Source organism: Ceratotherium simum, chromosome 6 (genome assembly GCF_057802395.1).
Source record: "Ceratotherium simum simum isolate JZ-2026a chromosome 6, ASM5780239v1, whole genome shotgun sequence".
In the NCBI taxonomy this organism is placed as follows: Eukaryota; Metazoa; Chordata; class Mammalia; order Perissodactyla; family Rhinocerotidae; genus Ceratotherium; species Ceratotherium simum.
Window position 1 is genome coordinate 11,897,517 of NC_141905.1, and position 27,727 is coordinate 11,925,243.

At 51.5% G+C, this 27,727-nt stretch overlaps 1 protein-coding gene across 2 annotated transcripts; it reads left to right on the forward strand.

The window, feature by feature from the left end:
* TMEM72 (transmembrane protein 72) lies at positions 1-27,727 on the forward strand. 2 transcript variants are annotated; one of them, XM_004432410.3, is made up of 5 exons: positions 1-305; positions 19,879-19,945; positions 23,935-24,006; positions 25,635-25,774; positions 27,255-27,727. In XM_004432410.3, exons 1-5 carry the CDS (start codon positions 236-238, stop codon positions 27,725-27,727), a joined length of 822 nt encoding a protein of 273 aa, XP_004432467.1. In that variant the 5' UTR covers positions 1-235. The 2 variants fall into 2 exon arrangements, with proteins under 2 accessions (XP_004432467.1, XP_087289071.1); XM_087432945.1 differs by lacking the exon at positions 19,879-19,945.

Sequence of the window (27,727 nt, forward strand, 5' to 3'; positions counted from 1 at the left end):
ATGATTAAGCTGTGCGCCTGGCAAGGGCACGGGCGGCCAAGCAGGGAAGGTGAGCCCTATTCACACCTTGGCCAGGCAGTGGTGGCTGGCACTGGTTTGGGAAGGCAGGGCCCCCGGGCACGGGGGCCCTGAGCTGGCAGCCACAGCCTTCCCCTGCACAAGAGCTTCCAGGGGCATCCCAGGCCAGAGCCTCTGCTGCCCTACCTGTTGGGACCCTCTTCTCAACGCAGGCACCATGAAGCTGCAGGTGTTCTGGACCGGGCTGGAATACGCCTGCCGGCTCCTGGGCATCGCCACTGCTGCAGGTAAGACCTCACCTCCTGGCTGCAGTCCTCTGCGTGCTGGACACAGCAGACAGGCTACATGAGGGGTGGGAGCAGGCCAGCCAGGCACAGGTGGGCACATCTGGCCACAACTGCCCTTCACTGCCCTTCCCGCTACCTCCAGAAGCACTACTCTGTGGGGCAGCAGCAGGTATGGTGGATAAGCCTGGGGCTGGGACCAGGGAGCCTGGTGCTGAATCTCTGCTGGGCACTCCATGACCCGTGTGACCTCGGGAGCCCTCAGTATCCTCGTGTGACATGAAGGGGTCTGCTCCATCTCCTCGAGGGCTATTGTGAGGTGGAGGTGGGGGCTGAAGGTGTAAAGGACCAGGCAAATGTGAGAATCGGGCGCCTCACTGTATAGTCATGAAAATGGTCAACAGAGCTCATCTTGTTTTACTCAAACCACAGCCCCCATTTCCTGAAGAGACAATTGCCAGCACTCGGGGCAGGCTGAGCTGGAGGGCTGGATATGGGGATCCCGGCTTCCCTTGGCCCACCCCCCACCTACCAGAAACCCAGGCCCCTCTCTGTCGCCTGACTGCAGGAATGCACTGTGGGTTTGGAGGTAGAAATGGTTGCCTGTGCTGGGCTCCTCCCCCTCGCCCAGCCTGATCACCGGGCTGCTCAACTTGCCGGGAGGACAGACAGACTGACATTAGAGCAGACCCAGTGCAGCCGCGATCCTGAGTTCTGCCTCCTCATTTCCCCAACGCTCAGCTCCCATTCCACCTGCATGGCCAAGATCTGTGTGGAGGAAGTGAGCAGGCGGCATCCTGAATCCTGAGCCCTTAGTCTGGGCCCCACTGTCCCTTGGGGACAAGGAAGACACACTCACTGCCATCAAGTCCTTCCGCACCACTGGGCAAAATCTTACGCATGGGTCTTGGCAAGTGGGAAATGTCCCCCAGCTCAGACTCAAACAGTGCTGGTTCCAGCCCCAGCCCTGTCACTTGCTGATGTGTGACCTTGGGAGAGCCACCTGGCCCCTCTGGGATGGCATTTTCTGACCTGTAAGTGGAGATAACTGGACCTGTTGGCCAGGTGTTTTAGAGGATCAAGGATGCACAGAGAGCACAGCTAAGGGGAACCAAGGATGTACACCTTCTGAGAGAAGCCCACGTGACATATTTCAGAGCTCAGTGGGGACCTGTGTCATTCCCAGGGAGCCAGGTTAGTGGGCTCTTCTAGCTTCAAGGCCGTGAGTCAGCACAGGAAGTGCTGCTGCAGGTCTAATCCCACCCCTCCTGTGACATAACAGAGCTGCTGAGCTCAGTAGGGGCAGTGACCTTGCCCAAGGTCACAATGCAGGTCAGAGGGACAGCCAGCCGGAAGCCCATATCCTTTGACTTTTGAAAAGGCCAGGACTCTGGCAAAAGAGCTCCCTGCTTCCCAGGGCAGGAAGCCTCACCCAGCAGACACCAGGAAGGGTCTGGAATCGCTCTGCTGAGGGCCCTGAGTAAATGCGCTGGCTGGGGAGCCACTTCCGTGAGAACCACCTTGTCACCTACATGTAAAGGAATGACCACCAAGGCCCCCAACAACCCATCTTGGGGAGGGGAAGGTAACCCTAAATAGAGTTTTCATGTCTGGGGTTCAAGTCCTGGTCTGCCACTGTTGTCCTGAGTCCACTCTGCCTTTCTCCAGGTCTTGGTTTCCAAATATGTAAAATGTCCTCCTTTCAGCTGTCAGAGAGCACAGTGATGTTCTTCCTGCCACACTCTGCCCAGAGCTGAGGCTGCCTCCTGATGGGAAGCTGTTTGAAGATGTATCTATTCCTGTGATAGATTAGCAAAAGACAGTTTACAAGTCTCAGCCCGTGGAAGGCTCTGCAGCCGCGGATGCACACACACACACACGTACACACGTGCACACTGCTCCTCTTAACCACAACACTTATCTCTGTGCAAAGGGCTGCTGTTAATGCTAAGGAAGGGCCTCCCGCTTGGTTTTGATATAAGATCCAGGCTAAAAATAGGCCATGAATTGCCTTCTAATGGCCAGGCTTTCCAATAACCTTGTTTAAGCTTTCTAGAGTGCTGGGGGCAAGCAGGAAGCTAGTGAGAGGGGCTTTGGTGCTCTTGGGCAAATCTCAAGTTTCTTCCAACATCACGGAACTCCTGGTCTGTTTCCAGCATGTAAGATTTGCAAATTCCTCATTCCTTTAAGCCTCTTTTATGTTGAAATCTCTTTTGAGAAGTCCAGGCCTCATTTATAGGGGCGTTGCTGCTAGAGAGGAAAGAAGACTTGAGACAGAGGCTATCACTTTGCAGAACCCCAGGAGGGCTAAGGTGGCCCCTGGTCCCCATGGGAAGGAGTGTGTGTTCTCTAGAATCTAGGCAAAATATGTGACCCAAGGTTACCTGGAGTGTGACCTGCAAGGACTGGGCCGCTCCCGATCCAGCAGCCTCCTCCCTGGACCACCTTCCCCTCTGTAGACGGGATCTCGGGCTGTCAGAGGTTCCAAGTGCACCAGGCTCCGGTGGACTTCAAGGGGCAGCACTGCCCGGTGGCTATGGCCGCAGCATGCTCTGCACAGGTGCTGGTTGGCTGAGCTCATCTCTTCCTCTCCACCCAGCCCCTTTGGAGGAAGTTTCATTAGGATGTCCAGTGGTGTCCATGGGCCATTGCTGCCCAACCCCCACATTCAGCCTCACACCATGAGTAGGCACAGACAGAGCGTTGCCACCGCCAAACAGGGGTAGACAGGCCATGAGGAGACTGCACCCAGCGGAAGTGTTTCTAAAATTAGAAAATTCTCTCCCTTTGGACTAGTCATAAGTTTGCAGGTCATCACAGACCCACTCCCCCCTCATTTGTCTTACACTTGGCTGGCTTCACTCATTTGCATTACCTCCCTGGGCCAGGAAGGCTCTGTGTGTGTGTGTGTGTGTGTGTGTGTGTGTGTGTGTATGCACGCGCGTGCGAGCACACCTGCGTGTGTGACCTCTGAATGCCTCTGTTGCTGAGATGTGGCTCCAGGAGCCGCCCAAAGAAGCAGACACAACTGGGAAACTGCACACAGATTGTGAGCACTCTGCACCTCCCTGTGCAGATGCTGGACACCTAGCTGTCCATTTCTCAAAGCAGGTTCTCACTGTGCCCACCTGAAGGCAGGGCCATGTTATCCTGAGTCAGAGACTCAGGCCCCATGGGGGGCTCACCCCTGTGATTTGTTCTCACTACAAATTAACCATCAGAAGAGGGGAACTGGGAAAATAGGTTTTAACTGAGATGGGAGCACAGATGCCCAGGGTGCTTCTCATCTACAAAAGAAGAAAAGGGCATGTCTGACAGGATTGTTCCCATCCCTGTTCTTGGAAGGCACGATTAGCCTCCCTTTGAACTTCTGCATCCCCTCTATCCACAAGGGTGGATCTCCATGAACTCCCTCACACTCCTCAGCCCCTGCCTCAAGCCTGCAGGGAAAAGATGGGAAGAGCACCCTGTGTCGGGGTAGATGAGGCACCTTGAAGACCCTCTAGACTCAAGTGGGGGTGTGGAGGGAAGAGGGCAGACTCACTTCCCCGGGCCCTGAGCACTGGAGGGAAAGCCTTATAGATGTGTCCTGGCACACAGGTGGGTGTGGGGCTCCCCAAAAGAGAAAATGCTGAGGAAATGTCTCTGGGCCCTTTGGTGAGGCCTCCCAACTCTCCTCAGAGCAAAGGGACCCAAGCTTGGGTCTTCTCGCTTCCAACACTCGAGGGCTCTTCTTCACTCTCCCAGCCTCTGCTCTGCGGGTAATAGCTGATAACAAACATTCTTTTTTGAGTATTTACTGTGAGGCAAGCTCTGTGCTACATGTTTTAAATACAGTATTTCATTTCATCCTCATAACTACCCTTTGAAGCACCGTCATGCTCTTCCTCATCCCCAGTTGAAGGTAGGGGAAACTGAGGCTTGGGGAGTAAAGCACTTTGCTCAACATCTCACAAACAGGAAGCAAAGGGGCAAGATTCTAATTGATGACAGTCTACTCCTGAGGCCCTACTTATAATCAATGTGCTCTCCACCTAAATCAGGCTGAAGGACATGTCTTTTCATGTCTTGGTGACCCCAGGAGGCAGGATGCAAAACACACAGAGGGTACGAAAGAAGCCTGGTTTAAGTCACCCCGTCAGTCTACCCTAGTGCCCCCACCATCAGTCAGTCCCACCCATGCAGAGGCTCAGGAAGGCAGGGTCCTGGTGAGGATGGGCACAGTTACATCGAAGCATAGTAGGATGACCAAACACTTCCTAAATCTAAAGACATGATATCTGAACACTGATATCTGATCCAGATGCTCATTGTCTGTCCCTGAATGATTGCTATGCATGCTTTGACTGGCACTACCATGACCGTCCAGCCAAACTCACTCCTGGACCTCATCCGGGGACAGCCAGATCTGCACACATTTCCAGAGGGAACTATCACAGTGGGACCTTCCATTTATGGGTCCTGAGGTGCATGACTGACGACATGCTATAAAGTCATTATCTTGCTGAAGCCCCCCCAGTGTCTTTGATGGCAAAATGCTGAGCTTAGTCCCATTTTACAAATGAGTAAACTGAGGCTCAGAATGTTTAGGTAGCTCAGCAGAGGTCACACAGCCAGGACACAGCAGATCTGGTGCTGGAGCGCCAGACTGCCCATTTGCAGGGCCAGGATTCAATGGGACGTCCAGGGGCTGTCGGCACAACGCTCCAATGAGAAGAGCGCTAGACAGCCAACAAGGAAATGTGCTAGGACTGAGACAAGGCTATTTTGAGCAAGCCCTTCTTGTCAGGCAAATGTGCTCTTTCTCACAAATCAACTACTTTGGATCAACCTGGGATCACTTAGAGGATTTATTTGATCCAGTCTTTCAACCCGTTAACCTCTTCTTTACTGAATAGACAGAGCCACATTCCTCACAGCCTCATTCCTGGCCACACTCCATTCAAAATGGAGACGGGCTTATTAATATAGCCTAAGACAAAAGAAGAATTTAAACCCAGACGTTCTCATTATTTTTTAAAGAGCACAGCAAATGCATAGTTTGACCTTAGCCCCATCAAAGCCTTTGAAAAAAAAAAAAACATTAATGCTTCTGAGGCAATCGTTTTGGGCCCACCATGCTATTTTCCACCCTTCTTAAATGTATATCCCTGTGACCACCTCGTGCCATCTAATGATACCTCATGCGCTCCAACACGTCCACAGGTGGATTTATTACCCAAACAAGATCACGTTGTTTTCAGAGCCTCCCAATGGATGTTGACTGTTTTTCTTTTCTCATCCAATTGTCCCAATGAGTAAATGAAATATTCCTACCTCTGTTCCACCCTCCTACCGCTGAAAGATAACATGATTTTGTTCAAGTATTTCTTTCTTTACTTCTTTGTGCCTGTGTCCTCCTTCTTCGGTTTAGAACAAGAAATGTGGAACTCCACTTAGGATTCATTTATTCAGTGAATATTTTCTGAGTTCCCACTTTGTGCAATGTAGACATATGGATTCAGATGGTAGGAGCTCCGCCCTAGAGAAGCGCGTGGTCTGACCAGGGATACAAGCCAGTAAGTTCACGTCTCAGCATCAAACACTGAAGCATAGTGTTGGGGAGGGTGGATTTGTGTCCTTCTCTACCACTTACAAGGTGTGTGACCTTAGGCAGCATGTCACCTAACCACTTTAAACATCAGTTTTCTCAGCTATGAAACGAGGATAACAAGTGTATCTACCCTCTGGGGTTGTGAGCATTCAATGAAACGATGACTAAAGCAGCAAACTGCCTGGCACCTAGATTCTCACTCAGTGCTGGTTAATTTTAAAGGAACGTGCAGGACACAGGTACTGCACAGCAGGAGTGATGGGCTACTCTTGCAGGCTGGAAAAAGAAGGGAGATCAGAAGAAAGGAACAAGGTAACACATGACCCTCGAGGCTGGAAAGGGAAGAAGGGGCTAGACTGTGAAAGATTTTACACTGACTAACATTTTCCTTCACATTTTGAGCTTGGGTCACTAATATCAGCCCACAGAAATTTGGTTATTTCTATAGCACACGTAGTGATCAAACCAGAAGGAAGATGGTAGCCTTTGTTTATTTTTCATGGGCTGACAGTTGTTTTAGGATTTTTCCTTAGTTCTGTACAACCATCTGAAGAGGGCTATTATCAAAAGAGTGTAGTCAGATACAAGTGGAGGACGCTGGGAAGAGGGAGCCCACCTGGCTTCCCCTGAGCCTTCCTAGCTTTCCATAGGCCAAATAAAGTTCAGATGAAGAAATGTGGTATATGTGGCATGGATAGAGAACATTTAGAGGCACGGTCATTGTTTTCTGGCACCAGAAAAGCTGCCATGTGGAAGAGTGAACAGACACATTCTCTTTGAATGTCAGAAAGAATAAGAAGCAAATACTTTGGCCAAATACCTTGACCTGAAATCAAGACCTAGAAGAAATTTTCTCCTTCTCTTACAAGAAGGATGTTATTCTGTGTTAGAGGCAATATCCTCAATAGTATCAGTGAACACTACATGTCTGTAGAGTCCCTCCATGTAAATGATATCATCACCAAAAGGTGGTGTATTGGCCCCAATGGCTTCACAGGTGTATTCTACAACATTAAAGGAAGAATTAATATCTGTGCTACACAAACCTTCCACAAATTTGAAAAGGAGTGAATATTTCTTAACACATTGTATGAAACTAGCATTACTCTGATACCATAACTAGACAAAGATATCACATGAAAAGAAAACTATACACTAATATCCCTCATCAACATAAATGTAAAACTTGTGGAAGTTCTAAGAAATCAAAAAAAATGTATAAAAAGGATAATATATAATAAGCAAGTACAGTTTATCCCAGAAATGGAGATTGCTTTAATATTTGAAAATCAATCAATGTAACTGACTATATTAACAAAATAAAAAGGAAAGCTATGTTATTATCTGACTAGATACAGAGAAAGCATTTGACAAAATCCAACATTTTGTAATGATAAAAACCATTATCAAACTAGTGATAGAAGGAAACTTTCTCAGACTAAAAAGGGCTGTGAAAAACCTACAGCTACATAAAAGTGAAAGACTGAGTGCTTTTCTCCTGGTGTTGGTAACAAGACAAGGATGTCCACTCTCACCAGTTCTAGTCAACACTGTACTAGAGGTTCTAGCCAGTGCAATTAGGCAAGAAAAAGAAATAAAATGCATACAGATTAACAAGGAAGAAGAAAAACTTGTTATTCACAGGTGACATGATTGTCTATGGAAAATCTGATGGAATCTACCAGAAAAGCTATTAGAACTACTAAAAGATTTAGCAAGGTTGAAGACACCTATAAGTAAGATCACTATACAACAATTGTATTTCTATATACTAGCAACAAACAATTAGAAAATAATTTTTTTAAATACAATTCATGATAGCATCAAAAATATGAAATACTTAGGGATAAATCTGACAAAAAATATAAAAAGAAGCCTGTACACTGGAAACTGAAAAATGTTGCTGAGAGATAGTGAAGAAGACCTAAATAAATAGAGATATTTTATGTGTGGGTAAAATGACTCCATACTGTTAAGAGACCATTTCTCTCCAAAATTCTTCTACAATTTGGATGCAATTCCAATCAAAATCTCAGCAGGGTTTTTTTCCTAAAAATTGACAGACCATTTCTAAAATTCACCTGAAAATGCAAAGGTCCTAATATAATCAAAACAACTTTGTAAACAAAGAGCAAAATTAGAAGATTAACACTACCTGATTTTAAGACTTATTATAAAGCTACAGAAATCAAGACAGTGCAGTATTGACACAGAGAAAGACAAAGAGACTAATGGAACAGAATAGAGTCCAGAAATAGACCTAGACATATATTAACAAGAGAGTTTTGACAAAAGTACAAAGACCACTTAGTGTAGAAAGGATAACTTTCTCAACAAATGGTACTGAACAATTGAATATCCATTTACCAAAAAATAAACTTTATCTATACTTTGTACCATATACAAAAAAAAATGACTCAAAATGGATTCTAGACCTAAATGGAAAACCTAAAACTATAAAACTTCTCGACAATAGATAAAACCTTAGTAACGGGTTAGGCAGAGATTTCTCAGATACAATACAAAAAATTCAATCCATAGAAGAACAAATTGATAAATTGTATACCATCAAAATTAAAAATTTCACTCTTCAAAATATCATGGGTAAAAGAGTGAAAAACAAGTCAACAACAAGACATGATGGCAAAAAAGCACAAGAAAAGATATTCCACATCAATAGTCATTAGGGAAATGCAAATCAAAACCACAATGTGATTCTGCTACATACCTACTAGAATGGCTAAAATTAAAAAGACTCACCATACCACGTGTTGAAGTGTTGGCAAGGATGTAGAACTCTCATACAGTCCTGTTGGGGATATAAAATGGTATACTCACTTTGGAAATGGTTTGGCAGTTTCTTAAAAAATTAAACACACACCTACCATATGATCCAGCTGTTCCACTCCTAGGTATTCACCCAAGAGAAAGGAAGCCTACGTCCATACAAATATTGTACACGGATGTTCATAGCATCTTTACTTGTAATAACCAAATCTAGAAACAACTCAAGTGCCCATCAACAGATGAGTGATAAACTAACCAAGGTATATCCACAGCACTCAGCAATAGAAAGGCATGAATTACCAATACATGCTATGACAGGGATAATCTCAAAATAATTATACTGAGTGAAAGTAAATAGCAAAAAAAAAAAAAAAAAAAAAAAATGTACGCACTGTATGATTCCACTTGTATGAACTTCTAGAAAATGTGGACTAATCTCTAGTGACAGAAAGCAGATCAGTGATTACCTGGGGGTAGATGGAAGGATGGGAAGGTAGGATTATAAGGATATGAGGAAACTTTTTGGGTGATAAATATATTCGTTATCTTGATTATAGTGATGGTTTCCTGGGTGTATACGTATGTCAGTACTTACCAAATTGCACACTTTAAATATGTGCAGTTTGGAGGCCGGCCCCCTGGCGTAGCGGTTAAGAGTGCATGCTCTGCTGCTGGCGGCCTGGGTTCGGATCCCGGGCACGCACCAACACAGCACTTGTCAGGCCATGCTGTGGTGGCGTCCCACATAAAGTGGAGGAAGATGGGCACGGATGTTAGCTCAGGGCCAGTCTTCCTCAGCAAAAAGAGGAGGATTGGCATGGATATTAGCTCAGGGCTGATCTTCCACCCAAAAATAAAAAAACTGTGCAGTTTGTTGGATGTCAATTATACCTCAATAAAACAGTCTTTAAAAGTGGGTGTGTCAGGGGGCCGGCCGGCCCCGTGGCTTAGCGGTTAAGTGCAGGTGCTCCGCTACTGGCAGCCCGGGTTCAGATCCCGGGCGCGCACCGACGCACTGCTTCTCCGGCCAGGCTGAGGAGGTGTCCCACATACAGCAACTAGAAGGATGTGCAACTATGACATACAACTATCTACTGGGACTTTGGGGGAAAAAAAGGAGGAGGATTGGCAATAGGTGTTAGCTCAGAGCCGGTCTTCCTCAGCAAAAAGAGGAGGATTAGCATGGATGTTAGCTCAGGGCTGATCTTCCTCACAAAAAAAAAAAAAAAAAAAGTGGATGTGTCAGTTATCTACTGCCAAGCTGCAAAACCTTAGTGGCATCCAGCAATAAGCTTTTGTTGTTCACAGATCGAGGTGAGTAGGCTACACATTTCTGCTAACAACGGCTGGGTGTGCTTAGCTATGTGGGGGTCAGACGGCTGTTGGTTTGTCTAGACTGGCCTTGGCTGGGATTATAAGGGCCACTCTGCTCTCTGCATCCCTCATGCTCCACCAGGCTGACCCAGGCCTGCGCTGACGATAATGTCAGAGGCACGAGAGAGCAGGCCCAGCTCATGAGCCCACTGCACATCTGTGCTCACACAGTGCCTGATAACACCTTGTTGCCCAAAGCACATCACACTGCTGAGCCCAGATTCAAGGGATGGGGAAACAGACTTCTCTTTAGCATGAGGGACTGCAAAGTCACATAATAAAGGCATGGATACTGAGCGTGGGAAGGTTTGGGACATTGTTGCAATCTACCACAGGGACTATACAAGGTCAAACAAAACAGGCCTTCTGGCTGGCCAGCTTTCGTCTATGGCTCCTGTTTAGACAATCTAGTAGAGAATGAGTGGACGCTCTCACCTTCAGGAATTCTCCCCAAACAGGCTTGTGAGAGGCAGCAGAGTGTACTGAGCGCCACACTATACTCTAAAATCTCTTCTGAGTATCTGGAATTTTCTTCTGTGGAATCTTGGCCTTCTCTCACAGTGTCCCCAAACCCTGGCTCAAAGGTGACAGCTGAATGGCTCTCAACACACAGGTAAACCTCCCTGCTGTGCTTGGAATCTGCCACAACTTCTCCTGAGGTAAGAAGCCTGCGGCTACTGCCTTATTGTCTCAGTGGATTCTTAGCAACTGGTTCCAACATCTTCATGTTCTTAGAAATGTTGAAATCTAGCTTTCATGTCTGCAACCAGCCATGACCCCTTGAGAACCTAAACCATCCCCAGCCATCGTCATCAACCGGTGTGTCCTTACCTGACATGTCCTTACAGACCCTCATACCAGTAGGAGAGATGCCATACTTGAGGATGAAAAAGAGTATGAATACAATGTGATGAGTTATGATGCTGCCCTCAGCAGCAGTGACTATGACATTCTCGTCCAGCTCCCCAGGCATCCAGGGCCAAGATCACTGCCTAGCTTGAAAAGCCACTTAGGGTGGCATCTAGTGACCTTTGTGAAGTGTCCTATGTTGCCACCAGCGCCCTACACTGCATGTAAGACAGGTGTCAAGACTCAACCCAGCTACGGAGTCAGAACGGAAAACCTACAGCCAGCCATGAGGTTTGTCCTGAGGCAAAATCAGCACGAGGCCGGAAGCCCTGGGGTGGGGCTGGCCCCTCGGCAGTCAGCACCACAGACAGGCCCCATCCTCAGGAGCACACTGGCCCTGAGCCCTCCTGGTCCCTAGCAGATTGCACAGAGGACGGTACACAAGAGATGTTGAGGTGGATGGGGCTTTGGACCGTTTATATCCCAATCAGGCCTGCGGAAGAAACCTGAGACGGGAAAATCAATGAGTGAAATCAGTGCATGGAGAAGAGCTCTTCAGCCGCATAAAAATGTGTACTAATGGAAGGAAAGGATGAGAATAAACCCTCTCCTCCCCCTTGAGAGTACTGATGGGAACAACCTGCCTCTCCTAATGATTCTATTAGCCATCATCTACATTTGCACAATACTCTATAATTTACTAAGACTGAATGCTTATAGCGAGTTACGCATATTTTTATTATTCTCATCTTTCAGAAGAGGAAGCAGATGAGGGAGTTATGATTTTCTTGAGGAGCCAGGACTCAGCTTTTCTGATCAAGCCTCACATTCCCTTCACTACAGCACAGCACCCTCAGACCTTTCACCCACCCACTCTCTGAGATCAGAGCTTCAGGGTGCCCGGAAAGAGGCTCAGAAGGAAGCTGCCTGGCCCGGGCCTGCACACAGCCTGTTGGTCCAGAATCTCTGATCCCTGCTAAGCCTGAACTAGAACAAACAGCTCGGGAAGGAAACTCAGAAGAAAGCCCTGGCCTCTGCAAGAAGAAAATACTGTGCTGTGGTTAGACCCAACCCAGACAGGAGGGACAGAGACTAGAGGGAAGGGGACAAGATGAGGAGGCCAGGCTTGTCTACAAATGCTTGAGGAGGAAGAGCTGGCTCTAACTGGCACCATGCAAGATTCCTCCCTGGAGATTGTGCTAGAAGAGAGAAGGAGGGGTGGGTGGGCTGCACTGATGTGGGCTTGTAATGTGGTTCTGTTGGGCTGGGATGACGGATAACAGGATACTGAGGGACAGATAACAGGGTGGGATGGAAGGAGGTAGCAGGCCACTTAATAGCGCGGCTCTGCCACAGCACCCTTCCTACCTGCAGTGTAAAGAACAATACAACTGCGATCAAATCTGTTCTTGGGGACAATTCTTTCTTATAGAGAATTTGTTACAGTGAAGTGCTGATTCTGGGGCCGTGAGTGGCATTTATCCCCCTGTTTCCATTGTCAAACTGTCAGCTCCTCTGTCCCCATGCCCAGCTAAGGGTCAATTGTTGGGGTGAATTGCTGATGCATGTTGCCCATTTTGCACTGAAGTAGAGCCCTGTGAAGACAGAGTTTCAGAGATGCCAGCCAGGCTGCCACATGAGGAGGAAGGAGGACCGCAAGTGCAGGCCAAGACCCAGGAGGAGCTAGAAGCCCTCAGCCCTGGGTCACGGACGACTCTGGATGCCACGGCTGGAGGCCACTCTGAGGGTCACACTAGGGCCATCACTGCCACTGCACAGCCCTAGGAGGGAGTGCTTCCTTAAATTTCGAGTCAGCGCCTCTTGAAATTTTGTTCCCAGTGGACTTGCCCACCCATCCCTAGTCCTGGTGTTGCTGGATGCCATAACTTCTCTGTGTTTTACTGACCACCTGACTAAATTGGGAAACCTGGCAGAGTTCCTCAGTCCAATTCCACACAGCAGTGACCACAGCTGTCCTCATCCACGGGGTTGACAGGAGGCCTTTGAGAGAGCAGGTGGCCACCTATGCAGTCTGGGGAGACAGTCAGGAGACAGGATGGCCAAAACCCTTCTCACACACCAATCCCATTCTTCACTCAACACCCCACCTTCCAATTTAAGGCCACACTTCATATTCACTTCCTGGCTTCTGAAATGCACAGTTCTGGAGACTAGCCCCCCGAAAAAACATTTAGGAAACTCCAGGCCCTCAGTCAAAACAGTTTTGAAGTCTTATATTTATGTCACGTGGAACTATGTTGCCTTCCAAAGATAGCTTGTTCCTGGCGCAGCTCAGGGAGCACACACGATGAGGTGCTTCCAGGGTACTGGCCCACGTGGCTGCCTAGGATGAGTGTTGGATATAGTTCACAGAATTCTCCTACAGTAAGGGATCTCATTTTTATTTTCCCCACTTTTTCCACTGGGAATTTTGCAAAATGAAGCTGCAGGAGGGACCTGCTTTGGATAAGGCAGAGCCTCACGGATCCTCCATGAAATCCTGAGATATAAAACCACTAGTAGGGTTCTATGGCCCAAAAGTAGTCCCCAGACACCACTCCTAGGACTCCATCTCCAAGGCTGGGCACACATTTGGGCAGGGGGATAGGTGCTGCAGGACTTGGGAGCCTGGGAGTTGGCTTCTGACAACCAAGCTGAGGACCCCGTGAGAAGGGCCAAAGGCCTACGGGGCCGTGGAGGATGCTCACCGTGGAAAGAGTCAGAATACAGACCAGGGACTTCAGGGCCAAAAATCTCAAGTAGTTAGAAGATAGAAAAAGCTGATTTTCCAGTTATCTGTGGCTGCATAATAAAACCACTCCAAAACTTAGTGGCTAAGACTACAACCATTTTATTATGCTCAAAATTTTGTGGTTCAGGAATTCAGGCAAGGTGCAGTAGAGACGACTCCTCTCTGCTCCATGATGACGGAGGTCTCAGATGGGGTGGCTGGAATGGCTCGTCTAGAGCCACATGTCTGGGGCTTCAGCTCTGATTGTTGGCTTGGTTCATCAGTTCTTCTCCACTTGGTACCTTCTGGGGCTGGGATGTCCAAGATAACTGCTTCACTCACATGTCCTGTGCCTGGCTGGGGAGGCTGAACCAGCTGGGGCTGGCTGTGCATCTGTCTCTCTCTCTCTTTCTCTAGTAATCGCTCTGCACGGTAAGCTTGGGCTTCCTTACACATGGCAGTCTCAGGAGTGTCAGACTTCTTACATGGGGTGCGGCTTCCCCCAGAACAAGCATTTTAAGAGGCCTGGGTGGAAGCTCTTTGTGAATTAGCCATGCAAGTCCTCAAACTTTATTTGTACACCATTCTATTGGATAAGTGAGTCACTAAGGGCAGCCCACATTCAAGGGAAAACAGATTAGACTCCATCTCTCAATGAGAGGAATTGCAAAGAATTTGCAGCCAGCTTCCATCTGACACATCTGCTGTCATAAAGAAATCCCACATTGCATTGCTGTAATTAGAGTATCTCGCACACCTAAGAGTCTCAAGTACATGGGGTCAATGCCAATTTTTCTGCCACAGAGCCCAGCCATCATCTCACAAGGTCGCTGGGAGTGTTGCTGCCCCAGGGATCAGCAAGAACGTCTTCACAGCAGGACCATTCCCGGCTCACTTGCCTTAGAGATGGCAACTAGGGTGACCTTGAGAGCCTGGAAGACCTTCAGGGAGATAAGCATTAGGGACTAGAGTAAATCCTTGTAGAAGCAAGCTCGATCCCTAGGGTACCTAGCTGCACCCAGGAAAACCAGAGCTTTTCCCAGGACCACAGGGCACAGCTTTCTCCATGGGCCTAGCTCTCTTGGAGGGGTGGGAGGAAGTTACAAGGTGAAAGGAAACTTGACGGTGTGGGCCCAGGAAGCCAACTGTGACTGCCCTAGGGTGGCCCTGTGACCTTGCCAAGCCCCAGGAGCTGCAGAGAGAAGCACCAAGAGACAAGGCCCTGCCCTTTACTGGTACACAGAATCTTGGCCATGGCAGTTCCAGATTCTTATGCTGCTCCATCCTCCTGACATCACCTTGCCTGCGTTCTCTGTGGAGCTGTCCTCAGTTCCCAGGCAGAATGGAGCCTGCACTCATCCTGTTCCCAGAGTACTCTGTGCCTATTCCTACTCTCACCATCTCTTCAGTTCCTGGTTCCGGGACCATCTACCCAGGCTCCAACATGTATTCCTTTGCATGCTGTGCTTTACTAGACCTGGCACGGAGGACATGCCATGAATGAGGGTGTAGGCTGACCACTGGGCACTTTGGACCCTGACTGTCAGGGGCAACTCTTGGGTTGCTGGGTGGAACTGCCCTGGATAGGAAGAATCAGGCTGCAACTGCTTCTGACACTCAGGAGAGAGCTCTGCCCAGGCTGAGGGCCTCATGTGGCTTCATGAGAGCCTCATGCCAGATGCCTGAGTTGAGGGACAGATGGGTGGTCACCACAGTGACCCACAGCTTAGGCACCAGGCAGGTCACTGAAGTAGTGAAGAGGTCATTTCCTGCCTCATTTTGATGCAGTCATTACAAAAATCCATTCTCAGCTGGGCTTGGGGGACACAGTGGTCCACTGCCCATAACAACACTAGTCTCATCCATGTGGCACCTCCCCCGTGCTCAGGAAGGCCCCCAGGAAATGTCCTCCCCCACCTGCACCTCTGGTTCTCACCAGAGTCCTTCCTTGACCTCTGTCTGGGGCCTGAGGATGCTGGGAATTGGGCCAATCCCAGCCCTCAGCCCTTTTCTACTAGCATGCCTTGGGCAAGGTGCTGCACCTCCAAGAGACTTGTTTGTATCTTTCCGTAACTAGCATGTGGTTGACAATTCCCTCCCCAAGGAATGTTGTGCAGATTAAACAAGATGCATCCCACCCACCGTAGAGGGCAGCAGAGGCTGCGGGGCTGGCACACCCAGGGAGCTTCCAAACCCAGACACCGTCCAGTCACCTGTGACCATCCCACGCCTCTGCCTTTCACTGCCCAGAAAAAGCCAAAAGACCAGACACAACAGCAGGGCACACCCTTCTCCTCAGTGCCTGGGAAGCCTCCTTGTCTGGACCCCCAGACAAAACCAAGCCTCCCCTCCCGGGCCCCTGTGCCCAGCACCCTGCCCTAAAGACAGGTGAACAGGGTCACCTGGCCACACCATCAGGAGCCACAACCAGAACTTTGCTTCAAGCCCGGCCAACAAAGTAACTAGCGGCTCCCGGTGCTCTGGGAGAGCAGGAGGCCAAGCACCCAGAGCAAGGCCCTGTCCCTCAGCCACCGCCGCATGTCTGCCAGGCAGTCTCGGCCAAATATCAGCAAAGCCCCTTACCCAATCCACTTGAAATGCCGGTACAAACAGGTCACTCAGCTGCTCCAGAACACTCAAGGCCCCCTGCCCAACCTGTGGAATCTGGTGTTTAAAGACCCACAGTCTGGCCTCAGTCCACATATACTGCCCATTGCCCCCTTCTGTGCCTCTGTTCTCAATGAAATAACTCGCTGCTGTGGTGGAGAGGAGGGGGTCTTCCTGCATGCCGTTCCCCTTTGTTTGCATTTGTCCGTTTCCTGCCTACCTTCCCAGTCCCTCTTGGTTAAATCCTCTTTATAAAGTCCTTCCAGATAATCCCCAGGAATGGCCCTTCCCTCTTCTGGCCCCAGAGCACTTAGGTGAGCCTCTCCTACAGCCTGGGTCACTGTACACCTCTCTGTTCATATCACATCTCTCCTGGACCAAGCACGCCCCAGAGATGAGCCCAATGCCTGACTCCAGCTCACCTTTGGGCCTGACCCCAAATCACCCCAACAGGAAACCACAAAAGACGAGATGGAAGCACAGTCTAGGGAAAGCTGCCAGGAGACACCAAAGAGCGTGGGCAGGCCACTCCCAGGCAGAAGCAGACCCAAGGGTCGGAGCGACAGGCCAAAAGACAGATGCAAGGGACAGCAGAAAGGACTTCACTTTGTCAGCGTTGTCTCAACTCGCATGGCCTACCTCCTAGAACATAAGCCCCAGAACTAAGAGGATCAAGCAGAAAGCAGTGACCCATTGGCCCTGGTGTCAAAGGGCCTTAGGCCTACCATGAGAATCCCACGGGATCCCCTTACAAACCTCCTGGCCTGAGGACCCATACTCCTGACTCTAGCCCTCTGCTCTCCTCCTCCAGTTAAAGGGCATCCCTCTGTCCCCGGGCTTGCAGAATCCAGCACGGTGGTGGTTGGTCGAGAGCTTTCAGGAGGGTGACCCCACTTCCCATGGTGCAAAATGGGCTAGCAGGAAGCTGGGAAAGCTAGCTCCGGCTGGGAAAGGCTCGAGTTAGGGGGAGGAGGGAGCTTATGCGCACTGGCCACCTGACATCTACCAGGCACGGAGCCCTGCATTTCAGACTCTTTATTTTCTCTAATCCAAGCAACAACTCTGTGAGATATAACTTATTCTCCCCATTCCACAGATGGGAAGACCCAACTCAGAGGAGTTCAGTACTTATCCACAGTTACCCTGGTAATAACACACACAACTGGGATTCCAACCCAGCTCTGTCTTTCCTCTGTTGTTACTTTGATTTGGTTTTTTAATTGCAAACCAGCTGCCTCTAGAGCATTCCTCGAATGCCTCTTTGACTACTGACCCTTTGTTTCCGTCAAAAGGCATCAAAATAGCTCTCCACATGCCAAATGTTGCAAGTCAGGGAAAGGGGCTGAGTTCCCAAAACCCTTCCCTGCCACCTGCTCCTTGTCCACCAGAAGACCATGCAAATCTACAGAGACCACAGATGTGAATGCAGCCCCTGCCTCACCCCGAATGTGCACATTGAGAAGCATCAGCCTGAGGCCAAAGGCCCTTCTCCAGGCCTGAGTGGGAAGACCCTTCCCCGAGCTGGATCCTTGCACCAAAAATTAATAAGTGATTTCATTGACTGTGATGCGCTGCCATCAACTGGCTTATGGAATCCTCATAAGCATTATGTGCAGGAGGGATAACGAGGAAACAGGATCAGAGAGACTGAGTGACTCAGCTATCAAGTGGCAAACATGAGACTGAAATGCAGGATCTGACGTAGGCACTCACAGTTGCTTGTTTGTTTTGCTTACGCTCTCTGTGCCTCAGTTTCCTCTTCTGTAAAATGAGCATAACAAAGGACTTTCACATCAGACTGTTGTGATGATCAGAGTTAGTAAATGCTTAGTGCTGAGAACAGGACAGGATACAGAGTGAAAACTAAATAAATAGGTATTTGCCTGCACAACACACACACACACACACTCACTCACTCACTCCCTCCCTCACTCACTGGCAGACAGTGAAAACTGGGAAACTGCCCACCACCTGGAGCCAGAAGTCTCAAGTTAAGTCTGTTGGTCCCTTACTTTCTGCCACGTGTCCTTGGGAGAATTACACAAGGTCACTGAGCCTCATTTTCCTCCCTGTAAAACAGAGACAATACAGCTCCCTGTGTCGCAAGGCTGTGAGGAGCCAGGACGTGTGTGTGACCATCATGTATAAACTCTTAGGTGTTCTGCAAGTTATGCTAACCCTGCGGAGGGCTGTGTGACTGACTTGCACCCCCGACCACTCCCCTGGGATGAGCCAGTGAGCAGCTAGAGCCTGGAGAGGATGGAGGCACAGTGTCGTCCACCACTCTGGACCTGAAGCACAGGGATCATTGGGACCCTCCATCACTAACGAAAACTAAGAAAACGCCTCCCCCTCCCCTTCCTAGATGGAAGCATTCTGTCCCCTTCTGCCTGAAGTACTTCCACAATCCCCCCCAGAAGCAAGGGGTGGAGGCACTGGCAGCCTGAGTGAGGGGCTCTGCCCTGCGTTTCAGGAGATGGCATTTCTGCAGTGGACAAAGGGCTCGGGACACCCGGTGATGGAAGCTTATGCAGCGTCTCTGCCAGAGAAGAGAGGAGGCATCAGGCTCAGGCAAGCAGCCCCCTGCACGGCAGAGACAAAGGGCCACACATGGGCAGCCAAGTACCACAGCTCAGCCTTGCCATCTTTGACTTTGCTGGAGGGAGATGAGGTGAAGCCACAATTCCACAAACATAAGGTGTGTCATCGGAGCCCAGAGAGAGGAAAGCAGGGGGCATGGGGTGTCATCAATTAGGGCCAGAAAGAGGTCTGATTAGTGGACTGACGCAGCTCCTGGAGGAAGGTCTCAGGACACCTCAGTGCTGTCTGGAATGTTCCATCAGTGAGTGGACCGGGTCAGAGCAACGGCTGGTTGAGTGAAACCACGAGACCGGGGAAATCTCCCTGAGTAGACAACCAGGAGCCAGCAAGTCTGGAAGGGTGGGTCTAAGATGAAACTCAGTCTGGACAAATGGAAGGTGAGGCATTTGAACATACACAACAACTGCCAAGAAAGGGCAGGAGGAGAGACGAGGCTGAGCAGCATCTCGTGTCAGAACAGAACCCCAGGGGCTTAGTCAGCCCTGGGTCCAAAGCCATGAGCCAAGAGTGTGAGATGCAGCCGCCAAACCAGCAAGTGAAAAAGAGGTCACAGAAAAAGCAAGAACAGTGATCTGGGCAAGGGAACAAGGTGGGGACCGGTCCCACCCGTGGCCAAGCACTGAACCCAGACACAGCACACTCTGGCAGGGTCCTGCACAAGGGGAGGGCCCTCGAAGCCATGACACGTGGAGGACAGCTGTGGAGCAGAGGGGTTGACGGCCTGTCAGCGTGGGCTGTCTCTGGGGCATGACCAACACGGGCAGAGAAGGGCAGGCATCTGTGCTCTGGGGAGGCTGGATTAAAAGACTTCTGGGGTTCTGCCTGAACTCCTTCTGGTTTCCAGAGACCAATCCAGAAGGCTCCTTGCTCTCTTGCATCTTCCCAGACACAGCTCCCTGTGCCACATGAAGAAGAGCATACTCTGGATCCCATTCCCAGGAAGAAGGGTCCGTGCATGGCCAAGGAGCCCTCCACAGGGCAGTACTCTGGCATGAAGCACCTGAGCCCACTTTCCTCTCCTCTTCCCCCCTCAGTGTTGATCGGCGTGGGCACTGAGACCTTCATCCAGGGACAGTTCAAAAGCCTGGCTTTCTATCTGCTGTGAGTACGTGTGCACGTGCCGCTCCCTGCCTGCATGTTCTGCTCCGGTTCACCTTGAGTCTGTCTGCTCAGACTACCCTAGAGCAGCACCCCCTTCCCATGCTAACTCCATCCTATCCCAGAGGTGGAAGGAGTAGAGGGGGCTTCTAGGATATTCCCTGGTTTGGGCAGGGCTTTAGTCAGACCATCCCATAAATCAACCAATTGTCCTTCCATCTACCCACCGATCCACCCCCCCACCCCCCCACCTATCCATCCACCCATCCACTCACACACCCATCCACCCACCCATCCACTAACCCACCCACCCACCCACCCATCCATCCATCTGTCCATCCATCCATCTATCCATCTATCCACCCATCCATCTCTTCAGTCTTTTCTTTATTCAGCAAACATTAACGGAGCTCTTGTTTTAGAGAGAGGGGGAATCAGCTCAAAGGACTATATATATGATCCCTTCCACATGCTGAGCACAGTTAAATGTTTTATTTACATTATGTCCTTTAACTCTGATAGCACCATAGAAGTGCATATTGTCCTAGTTTTGCAGATGAGAAAATTTCAAAGGAGTAAACAGCTCAGCCCACGTCACCAAGCTCCTGAGCAGCAGGGCCCAGTCTCAGGCCCAGGTCCATTTAGTTTCCCAGCCTCTGTCCTTTCGTCTCTGCCAGCTGTCTCTGCAAACATACCCTGGCAGGAAGGAGATCACTGTGTCCCCGAGTGGGAGGAAAGCCTGGGGTCCCTGCTTGCTCTGACCTCTCAGCTTCTCGGCAGCCCCATCTGAGAGACACAGGGAGCCTGTGCTTTCCAGCCAGGGTCTGCCTGCAGGGTCGCCAGGCTGCACCCTCCACCCCTCCACAACCACCCTCATCATGGTGGCCCTGTCTGTGTCCTAAAAGGCCCTCCTGCCTCAGGGTGGGCTCTTTGGTTTGCTAAGTGAATCACACCCACCATCTCCCAACCACCTTCCACCCTTCCAGTCCATTTCCACACAGCCACAAAATTAGCCACCTGGAAACACAGGTCTCTCTGACAACCTTCAACAGCTGCCACGGCCTCCAGTCCACTCCTTGGCTATCTTCTGGCCTCCACCTTCTTTCTTGTCATTCAATTTACACCCCAGGGGTTTCTGACTCTCTCAAACTCACCCACGTCACCTCACCCCTAAGCCGTTGCTCATCCTATTGAGCACCCGGGGGCCTTTCCACCCACTTCAGCATTCCCAAAGCCTGACATTCCTTCCTGGCATTCTGCCCTGGGAAGCCTGCCCTGAGCCTGGAGCCCTCGCTGGCTGGAAGTGACTGCTACTCTCTGAACTCCCTCCACATCTTACTCAGCCTGTCCCCGGCCGCCGTGCACTGTCTCCCTGGAATCTAGAAGCAGGCTGGGGCCTTCCTCCTCTCCGCACGGTTGCCCAGCTCACCCACAAACATCACTTTGGGGACGAGGTAGAGGTTATGACCCAACTCTAACAGGTCAGGGCTGTGGCTGCTTCATGCAGACGGCTTTCTGCCCAGGACCCTGCCTCTTCCTGACTGCTCTGTCCCTGTCTTGAGGAGACACGCTGCCCATCTGGTCACTCTGTGGTCCAGTCCTAGATGTCACTTCCAGCCTCGGGTCCCCCCGCCCCTCACTGTGAGCTAGTCTATGTTCCCCACCCACGTCCTGCTCCCCAACCCTGTGACATCGGAACCCACGGCCCCTCTTCCCTCCCACACATGCAATCTCCTCTGCAGATCTCGGGCTCCGGCCACTGTGTCCCTCACACCCAGAGCATTCACCGATTGTAGCACGCCCCGTGTAAGTCCACCACTCCCTCTCCATGTCCCCAAGACCCAGCAGGGGCCGTGGTCGAGAGCAGGCACCAGTATGATCTGAGTTGTCACTGGCTTTCTCCTCGGTCTTCTCCACTTCTCCTCTCCACACTTGCTTCCTCTCCATCCTCCTGTGAGGCGCCTCACCACCTTCCTCACACTTACCCACAAATAGTGGCTGAAGGGTCCACATGGCCAGCATGGAGCGCTGGGCAGTGGCGTTGGAGTGTAGGGTGTTGCTACCATGGCAGGGCTACCAGCTTGGATTGGTGCCCTGCCTGAGTGACCAGGCTTCCCTGGCATCAAGAGGCACAGCCTCTGTAGCACCAGACGGGAAGTCTGAATGAGTCACTTCCCTCCCTGAACCTCAGTTTCCTTCTGTCCTAGGATGTAGGAAAAGGCAATGCCATTTGTTTTGCAAAGTATGTGCCGTGGTGTGCTTGCTAGGTACACAGGCTCTGAAGTCTGAGTGCTGGGTTCAGATCTTACACGTGATGATACTGATCAGCGGTGTGACCATAGCCAGGGGCTTGACCTCTCTGTGCCTCAGTTTCCTCACCTGTAAACTGAGAGTAATTATAGTGCTTCAACAATGAAATCGTTACAAGGACTAAATGAATTGATATTTGTAAAGCCCTTAGAACATGCTTGGCACAGTTATCCTTATATAAATGTTAGTTATTACCATTTAAAAGCCAAGGAGTAAGAGGCAGACACAAGGAGGCATAGAGACAGCGGGAGAAAGTAGAGATTAAGTACTAAATGGTCATACAGAGAGAGAATTGATAATACCTAACATTTATATAATAACACTATGTGCCAAGCACATCTGAAGGGCTTCTGTTAGTCCTTATAACAATTTTATTATTGAAGCACTATAATTACTCTCAGTTTACAGATGAGGAAACTGAGGCACAGAGAGGTCAAGACCCTTGCGATGGTCACACCGCTGATCAGTTACAGGGGCAATGCCCAAGGCCCTGAGGAAACCCTGGCCCCGACCCACCTTCCCCTGCAAGTCAGCATCTCCTCTCACTCATTCACTCACTTCAATGCATGTCCATGGTGCACTTAACAATAAGCTTTTCCCGGAGTGGCCTGGGCTGCATGGAAGAATTAGAGAGGGAACGCCCAAGGGAGTTTACAGACTGGCGGCTCTGGTCACTCAGTACAACATGGAGAAAAAAGAGGTGACCAGACAGATAAGAGGAGGAGAAAGGAGTCCTTCCAACAGGGACTAGCCTGTGCAAAGGCCCTGTGGCACCTGATAGCTTCCTGTGTAGTCAGAGGAATATAGAAGTTCATGTAGGGCTTTAAAAGGCATGCTAAAAAATTTTAACTCTATAGGCCAGCAAGATCCTCTAATAAAAATTGTAAGGTCCGTTCCCAAAGACTCTGATATATAAAGTCTGGGGCTGGCCCAGGAATCTATGATTTTACATATTCCCCAGAGGATTCTGTTGGAGGGTCCCTGGACCACACTTGGAGATTGAGGAGTCTTTGAAGCATTCTGCTTTGGGAGGAATATGATCAGATTCAGGTGTCAGAAGGAGCTCTCAGGGCAACCTGATGGTGACAGAGTAGAGGAGCGGGAGGCAGGGAGGTGAGGGCCAGGGAGTCAGGGAAGCCAAAAGGGGGAATCTGGTACAGGGGCCTAGGAGCAATGCCCAAACTCAAGTGACACAGGTGAGGCCAGAGAGTGGGAGCGATTCTAAGGCTATTTAAGGAACACAGATGACCGCTCCTGGTGGCCGGATGAGGGGAGGAGAGGAAGAGGGAAAGAGGTCGGAGATGGATCCAGCTTGAAGGCTCGCACAGTCAGGCAGTGGGTGTCCATCCTGGTGACAGTAGATGGAAGGACATTCCTTCCTGTGTCCACACAGGGTGCTGGGGTCAAGGCGGTCTTCCCTGCTGGCCTGCAGCTCCTTCCTCACCTATCTCTGGGCCCTGGGCACCGCCGCCCCCCCACTCGCAGCCCAGCCCAGCGCAGGCCCTGGTGTCCAGGCCGCTTCTGGTGGATGCTGGCTGGGTGACAGGATTAGGTCAAGCAAGTCCAGGTCGGTTGGTCAGCTGTAGATGCCCAGGAGGCCAGGGTGCTGCGAGAAGGCAGCGCTTGGGAAAGCAAGGAGGGAATCGGAGGGCACCCAGCCCCCTCACCTCTCTCCACCACAGGTTCATAGGAGCTGCCGTCTCCGTGTGCGAAGGGGCCTACTTTGTGGCTCAGCTGCTGGCCATCTGCTTCCAGTAAGTAGCTTCCAGAGAGGTCCCTCCACCACCCCCAAGTGCCAGACACCCCCAGATGCCTCTACCTGTAAAGCCACAGCCTGGACAATGTCCTGTTCTCGAAGCAGCTGTGGACAGGTTCCCTCCCCACAGTGCAGTGAGCCCCGGCTCAGCCAAGGGTTCAGGCCTGCAGGGCTCAATGGTCCCCTCTTCACTTCTCCCAACCAGTGGAGCAGACTGACACCTTCATTCAGGGCCTGCTCCCACCCAGAATTCCCCTGCAGAGTCCATCCCTGACCTCCAGAACAGCCACTGCACCCACGTCCGGCTGTTCATTGCGGGGTGAGAACCCTGCAAAAGGCTCAGTGTGGAATGAGCAGAGCTGGGTTTGAGAACTGGCTCTGCCTCCTGCTGGGACCTGGGGACAAGCCAGGGGGCACAAGCCTCCACACCTGTTTGCGGGAACAGGAGCACAGGCTTTGCAGGATCTCGGGAGGCCACATGGTCACGGAGGCCCATACCTGCTGCCCAGCAGTGCTCAGTTTGTGGAAGCTGTCATTAGTTTGGCCGAGGGCTGTCCCTGGACCATGGCTCTCAGGACCTAGACAGTTGGGTCTCTAGGTGGTCAGTTAAAGAGCCAGGTCTCATATCCAGCTGTCCTGGCACCTTGCAAGGCCACCAGCTGCCTCCCAAGGTCACCAGCTCTGGGGCAGCAGGCATCTCCCCTGTCTGCTGGATTCCACTGCCCAGGGATCCTTGCAACTTCTCCAGGATCAGGGGATGGAGGAGCCCTGAGCCTAAAGGGGCATTTTACCTGCTCTGGACCTGTCCACCACCAGCCAGGGTCTGGTCACAAAAGAATAACCACCAGGGGGCACCAAAGACCCATGGCAGCTGGGTGTGGGAGGAGGGCCTTGCTCTAGGCCAACACATTCCCCGCCAGCCCCCACCACTCCCTAAAGCTAGCCTGAGCAGGATGCAGCTGTGCAGGGAGAGCTCCAGACCAGTTCAGAGGATAAGGAGATGGACCTAAAGGCAAGCGCTTTCCTCCTTTGAAACCTGGAGAAAGGCAGCACCCCTGAGGAAACCTGCTCAGTATCAGGCCTCTGCCAGGCCCATGTGTGGTCCCTGCGTGCTGTTTAGGAGAGAAGCCCCTTTAGGCTGATGCCGTCTCATGCCTAGGCAAGGCTCTGTGAACAGGGTGCAGCTGGATTCCAGCCTGCTCACCCACGTGGCCAGGCCACTTGTGCAGTGCACGATCCACACAACCATCCCAGCCAGGTGTCTCCCATACTGCACGCCTTCTCCACTCCACTGTGGGCTTCCCAGCAGGCCCCTGAGTCTCCTACCCTCCCTCCCATGGCCGTTGCAGCATCCTGAAAGGATTTACCTTCCTTCCTCCTTGACCAGAAAGACAGGGCTGGGAAGCCTTTCAAATAAATTGTGGATCCTCTGCAGGGGCTCGGGCAAGACCCCTAACTGTGGAAGCCACAGTCAGGACTCCAGCCCCTGGCGGATGTTCAGCCAGAGGCCACTGCAGAGAACATGGCCACAGAGGACCCTCTCCCGGCCTCGAACAGCCTTGTGTGTTGCTGGGGCTTTCCTGGGTCGCTTCCTGCTTCCTGCTAACCCTGGACTCCCTCCTCCAGGTGTCAGCCGGGGTCCCCGGCCTACAGAGCAAGGGAGAAGGCCCACTGGCTGGGCTGCTTCCAGAAGTTCCTGGCCTACGTACTGCTGTCCGTGGCTTGCTTCCTCCACCCTGTCCTGGTCTGGCACGTGACCATCCCAGGTAGGAGCTCCAGGAGGTAGTAGAGGCAGGCAGCCCCCCCTGCAGATGGGCTCTGAGCAGAAGGGGCTGAATCTTCCTTTCATAGGCCCCCAGTGACACTGGCTCCAGGGCCCCCACTGGCCCCACTGCCCTCTCTGGTCTAAGACGTGGGGATGAGGAACTGTAAGACATCCTCCATGCCGATTAAGTGGCAGGAATGTTCCAAGAAGCGCATCCTTCATGTAGGTGTCCAGATGCTGCACCAGAAAAAGGGACCTGGCTTTCCTCCAATGCCTGTGAGTGGTCCGAGCTCTCAGAGGGCACGGGATGGTCACTTCTCTGCCCAAACCCTTCTGCGTCTCCCCGGCAGCTACCAATTCAGGTCCAAACTCCTCAGCCTGGTTTGGAAGTCGTGCCAAGATGGGACTCCAAAAGACCTTCACAGCCTCATCGTCTTCTCCCACTCCAACTTAGGGACCCTGCTGGTCACCCTGGTTTCTGATCACAGAAGCCGGGACTCAGTGCTCCCACCTCCTGGGTTTTGTCCATGCCCTTTTCGCCTAGTACCCTCCTCTTCCCTCCTCCCTAGCTGTGAAAATGTGCCCCTCCTCACGACCCATCTAAAATGCTGGGAAGCCAGCTGCCCAGGGAGACAAAGTTGAAAGGCAAAGCTTCCTCTTCCTTTCTGCAGTTTCTCCTAAAGTACCTGTCACAGCCTCTCAAGGCCACTCCGTACGCCCTCCAGGGGACTCCTGAGCAGGACTCAGCACTGCCAAGGCCAGAGCCAGCCATAGCCTCTCGCTCCTTGGAAAGCGAGAGACACACAGGAAGCCCGGGACCTGGCAGGCAGGGCAGCCACCTTCCTTGCTTCCTCTGGATAGGGCGGGGCTCCTGGCAGAAGACCCAGAGGAGCAGGTCTCAGCCTAGGACAAAGGGCCTCCGGCCTGGAGGCTGCGTGAGGGGCCAGGAGGGGGACCGGTGCTATGCTAGCCCCACCCAAATTGTACTTTCCTCTGTGTTTACTGGGGAGGCTGAGGGGAAGGGGGACCTCCGCACTTCTGGGAGTGGAAGGCAGTCCAGTTCAGCAGAGAGGGCCCCATATCCAAAATAGAGTCCAGGCCCGTGGAAGGCGTTACAGGTCCAGCCCCAACAAGCCATCCTGGGAGGGAGGCTGAGCGTGGTGATGGGAGGCTGGGCAGGCAGCTCCAGGGTCAGCTGTCAACAGGAAGGGGGCCTCAGGCACAGGGTCCCCTGGCTAGCGGTCAGGGTGAGGGCCCAAGAATGGCACTGGCCCTGTTGACATCCCTCTGCCGGGCCTCAGGCCTGCCCCCTGAGTCTGACGTGGGTTTGCGAGGACAGTCGGGAGTGAGGGCTGGAGCACAGGGGCCTGAGTGTGGTCACACAGGCATGCTGCAGTGGCCCTTTGGAACCATGGGCTCAGACAGCCTCTGGCTTTCCTCCAAGACACGCCCAGCATGCTGACCTCCCAGATCTCTTCCAGGCTCCATGCTCGTCATCACTGGCCTGGCCTACTTCCTGCTGAGCAAGAGGAAGAAGAACAAAGCTGCCCCGGAGGTGCTGGCCCCCACGGAGCAGTACACGGACCCCTCCAGCAGCGCCGTGAGCACCACTGGCTCTGGGGACACCGAGCAAACCTATACCTTCCACGGGGCCCTCAAGGAGGGGCCTGGCTCCCTCTTCATCCACATGAAGAGCATCCTGAAGGGGACCAAGAAGCCCAACGCCCTCCAGCACTCAAACGCCCTGACAGAGCTGACTCTGGAGCCAGCTGACTCGCTGGCCAAGAAGAAGCAGGTGCACTTTGAAGACAGCGTGGTCAGAATCATCTCCCCCGAGGGCCTGGACAACGGGGACAGCGAGCCAGAGGAGACCACCTCTGACACCACCCCCATCATCCCTCCCCCCCAGGCCCCACTCTTCCTCTCTTCTCTCACGGGCACCGGCCTGTTCTGA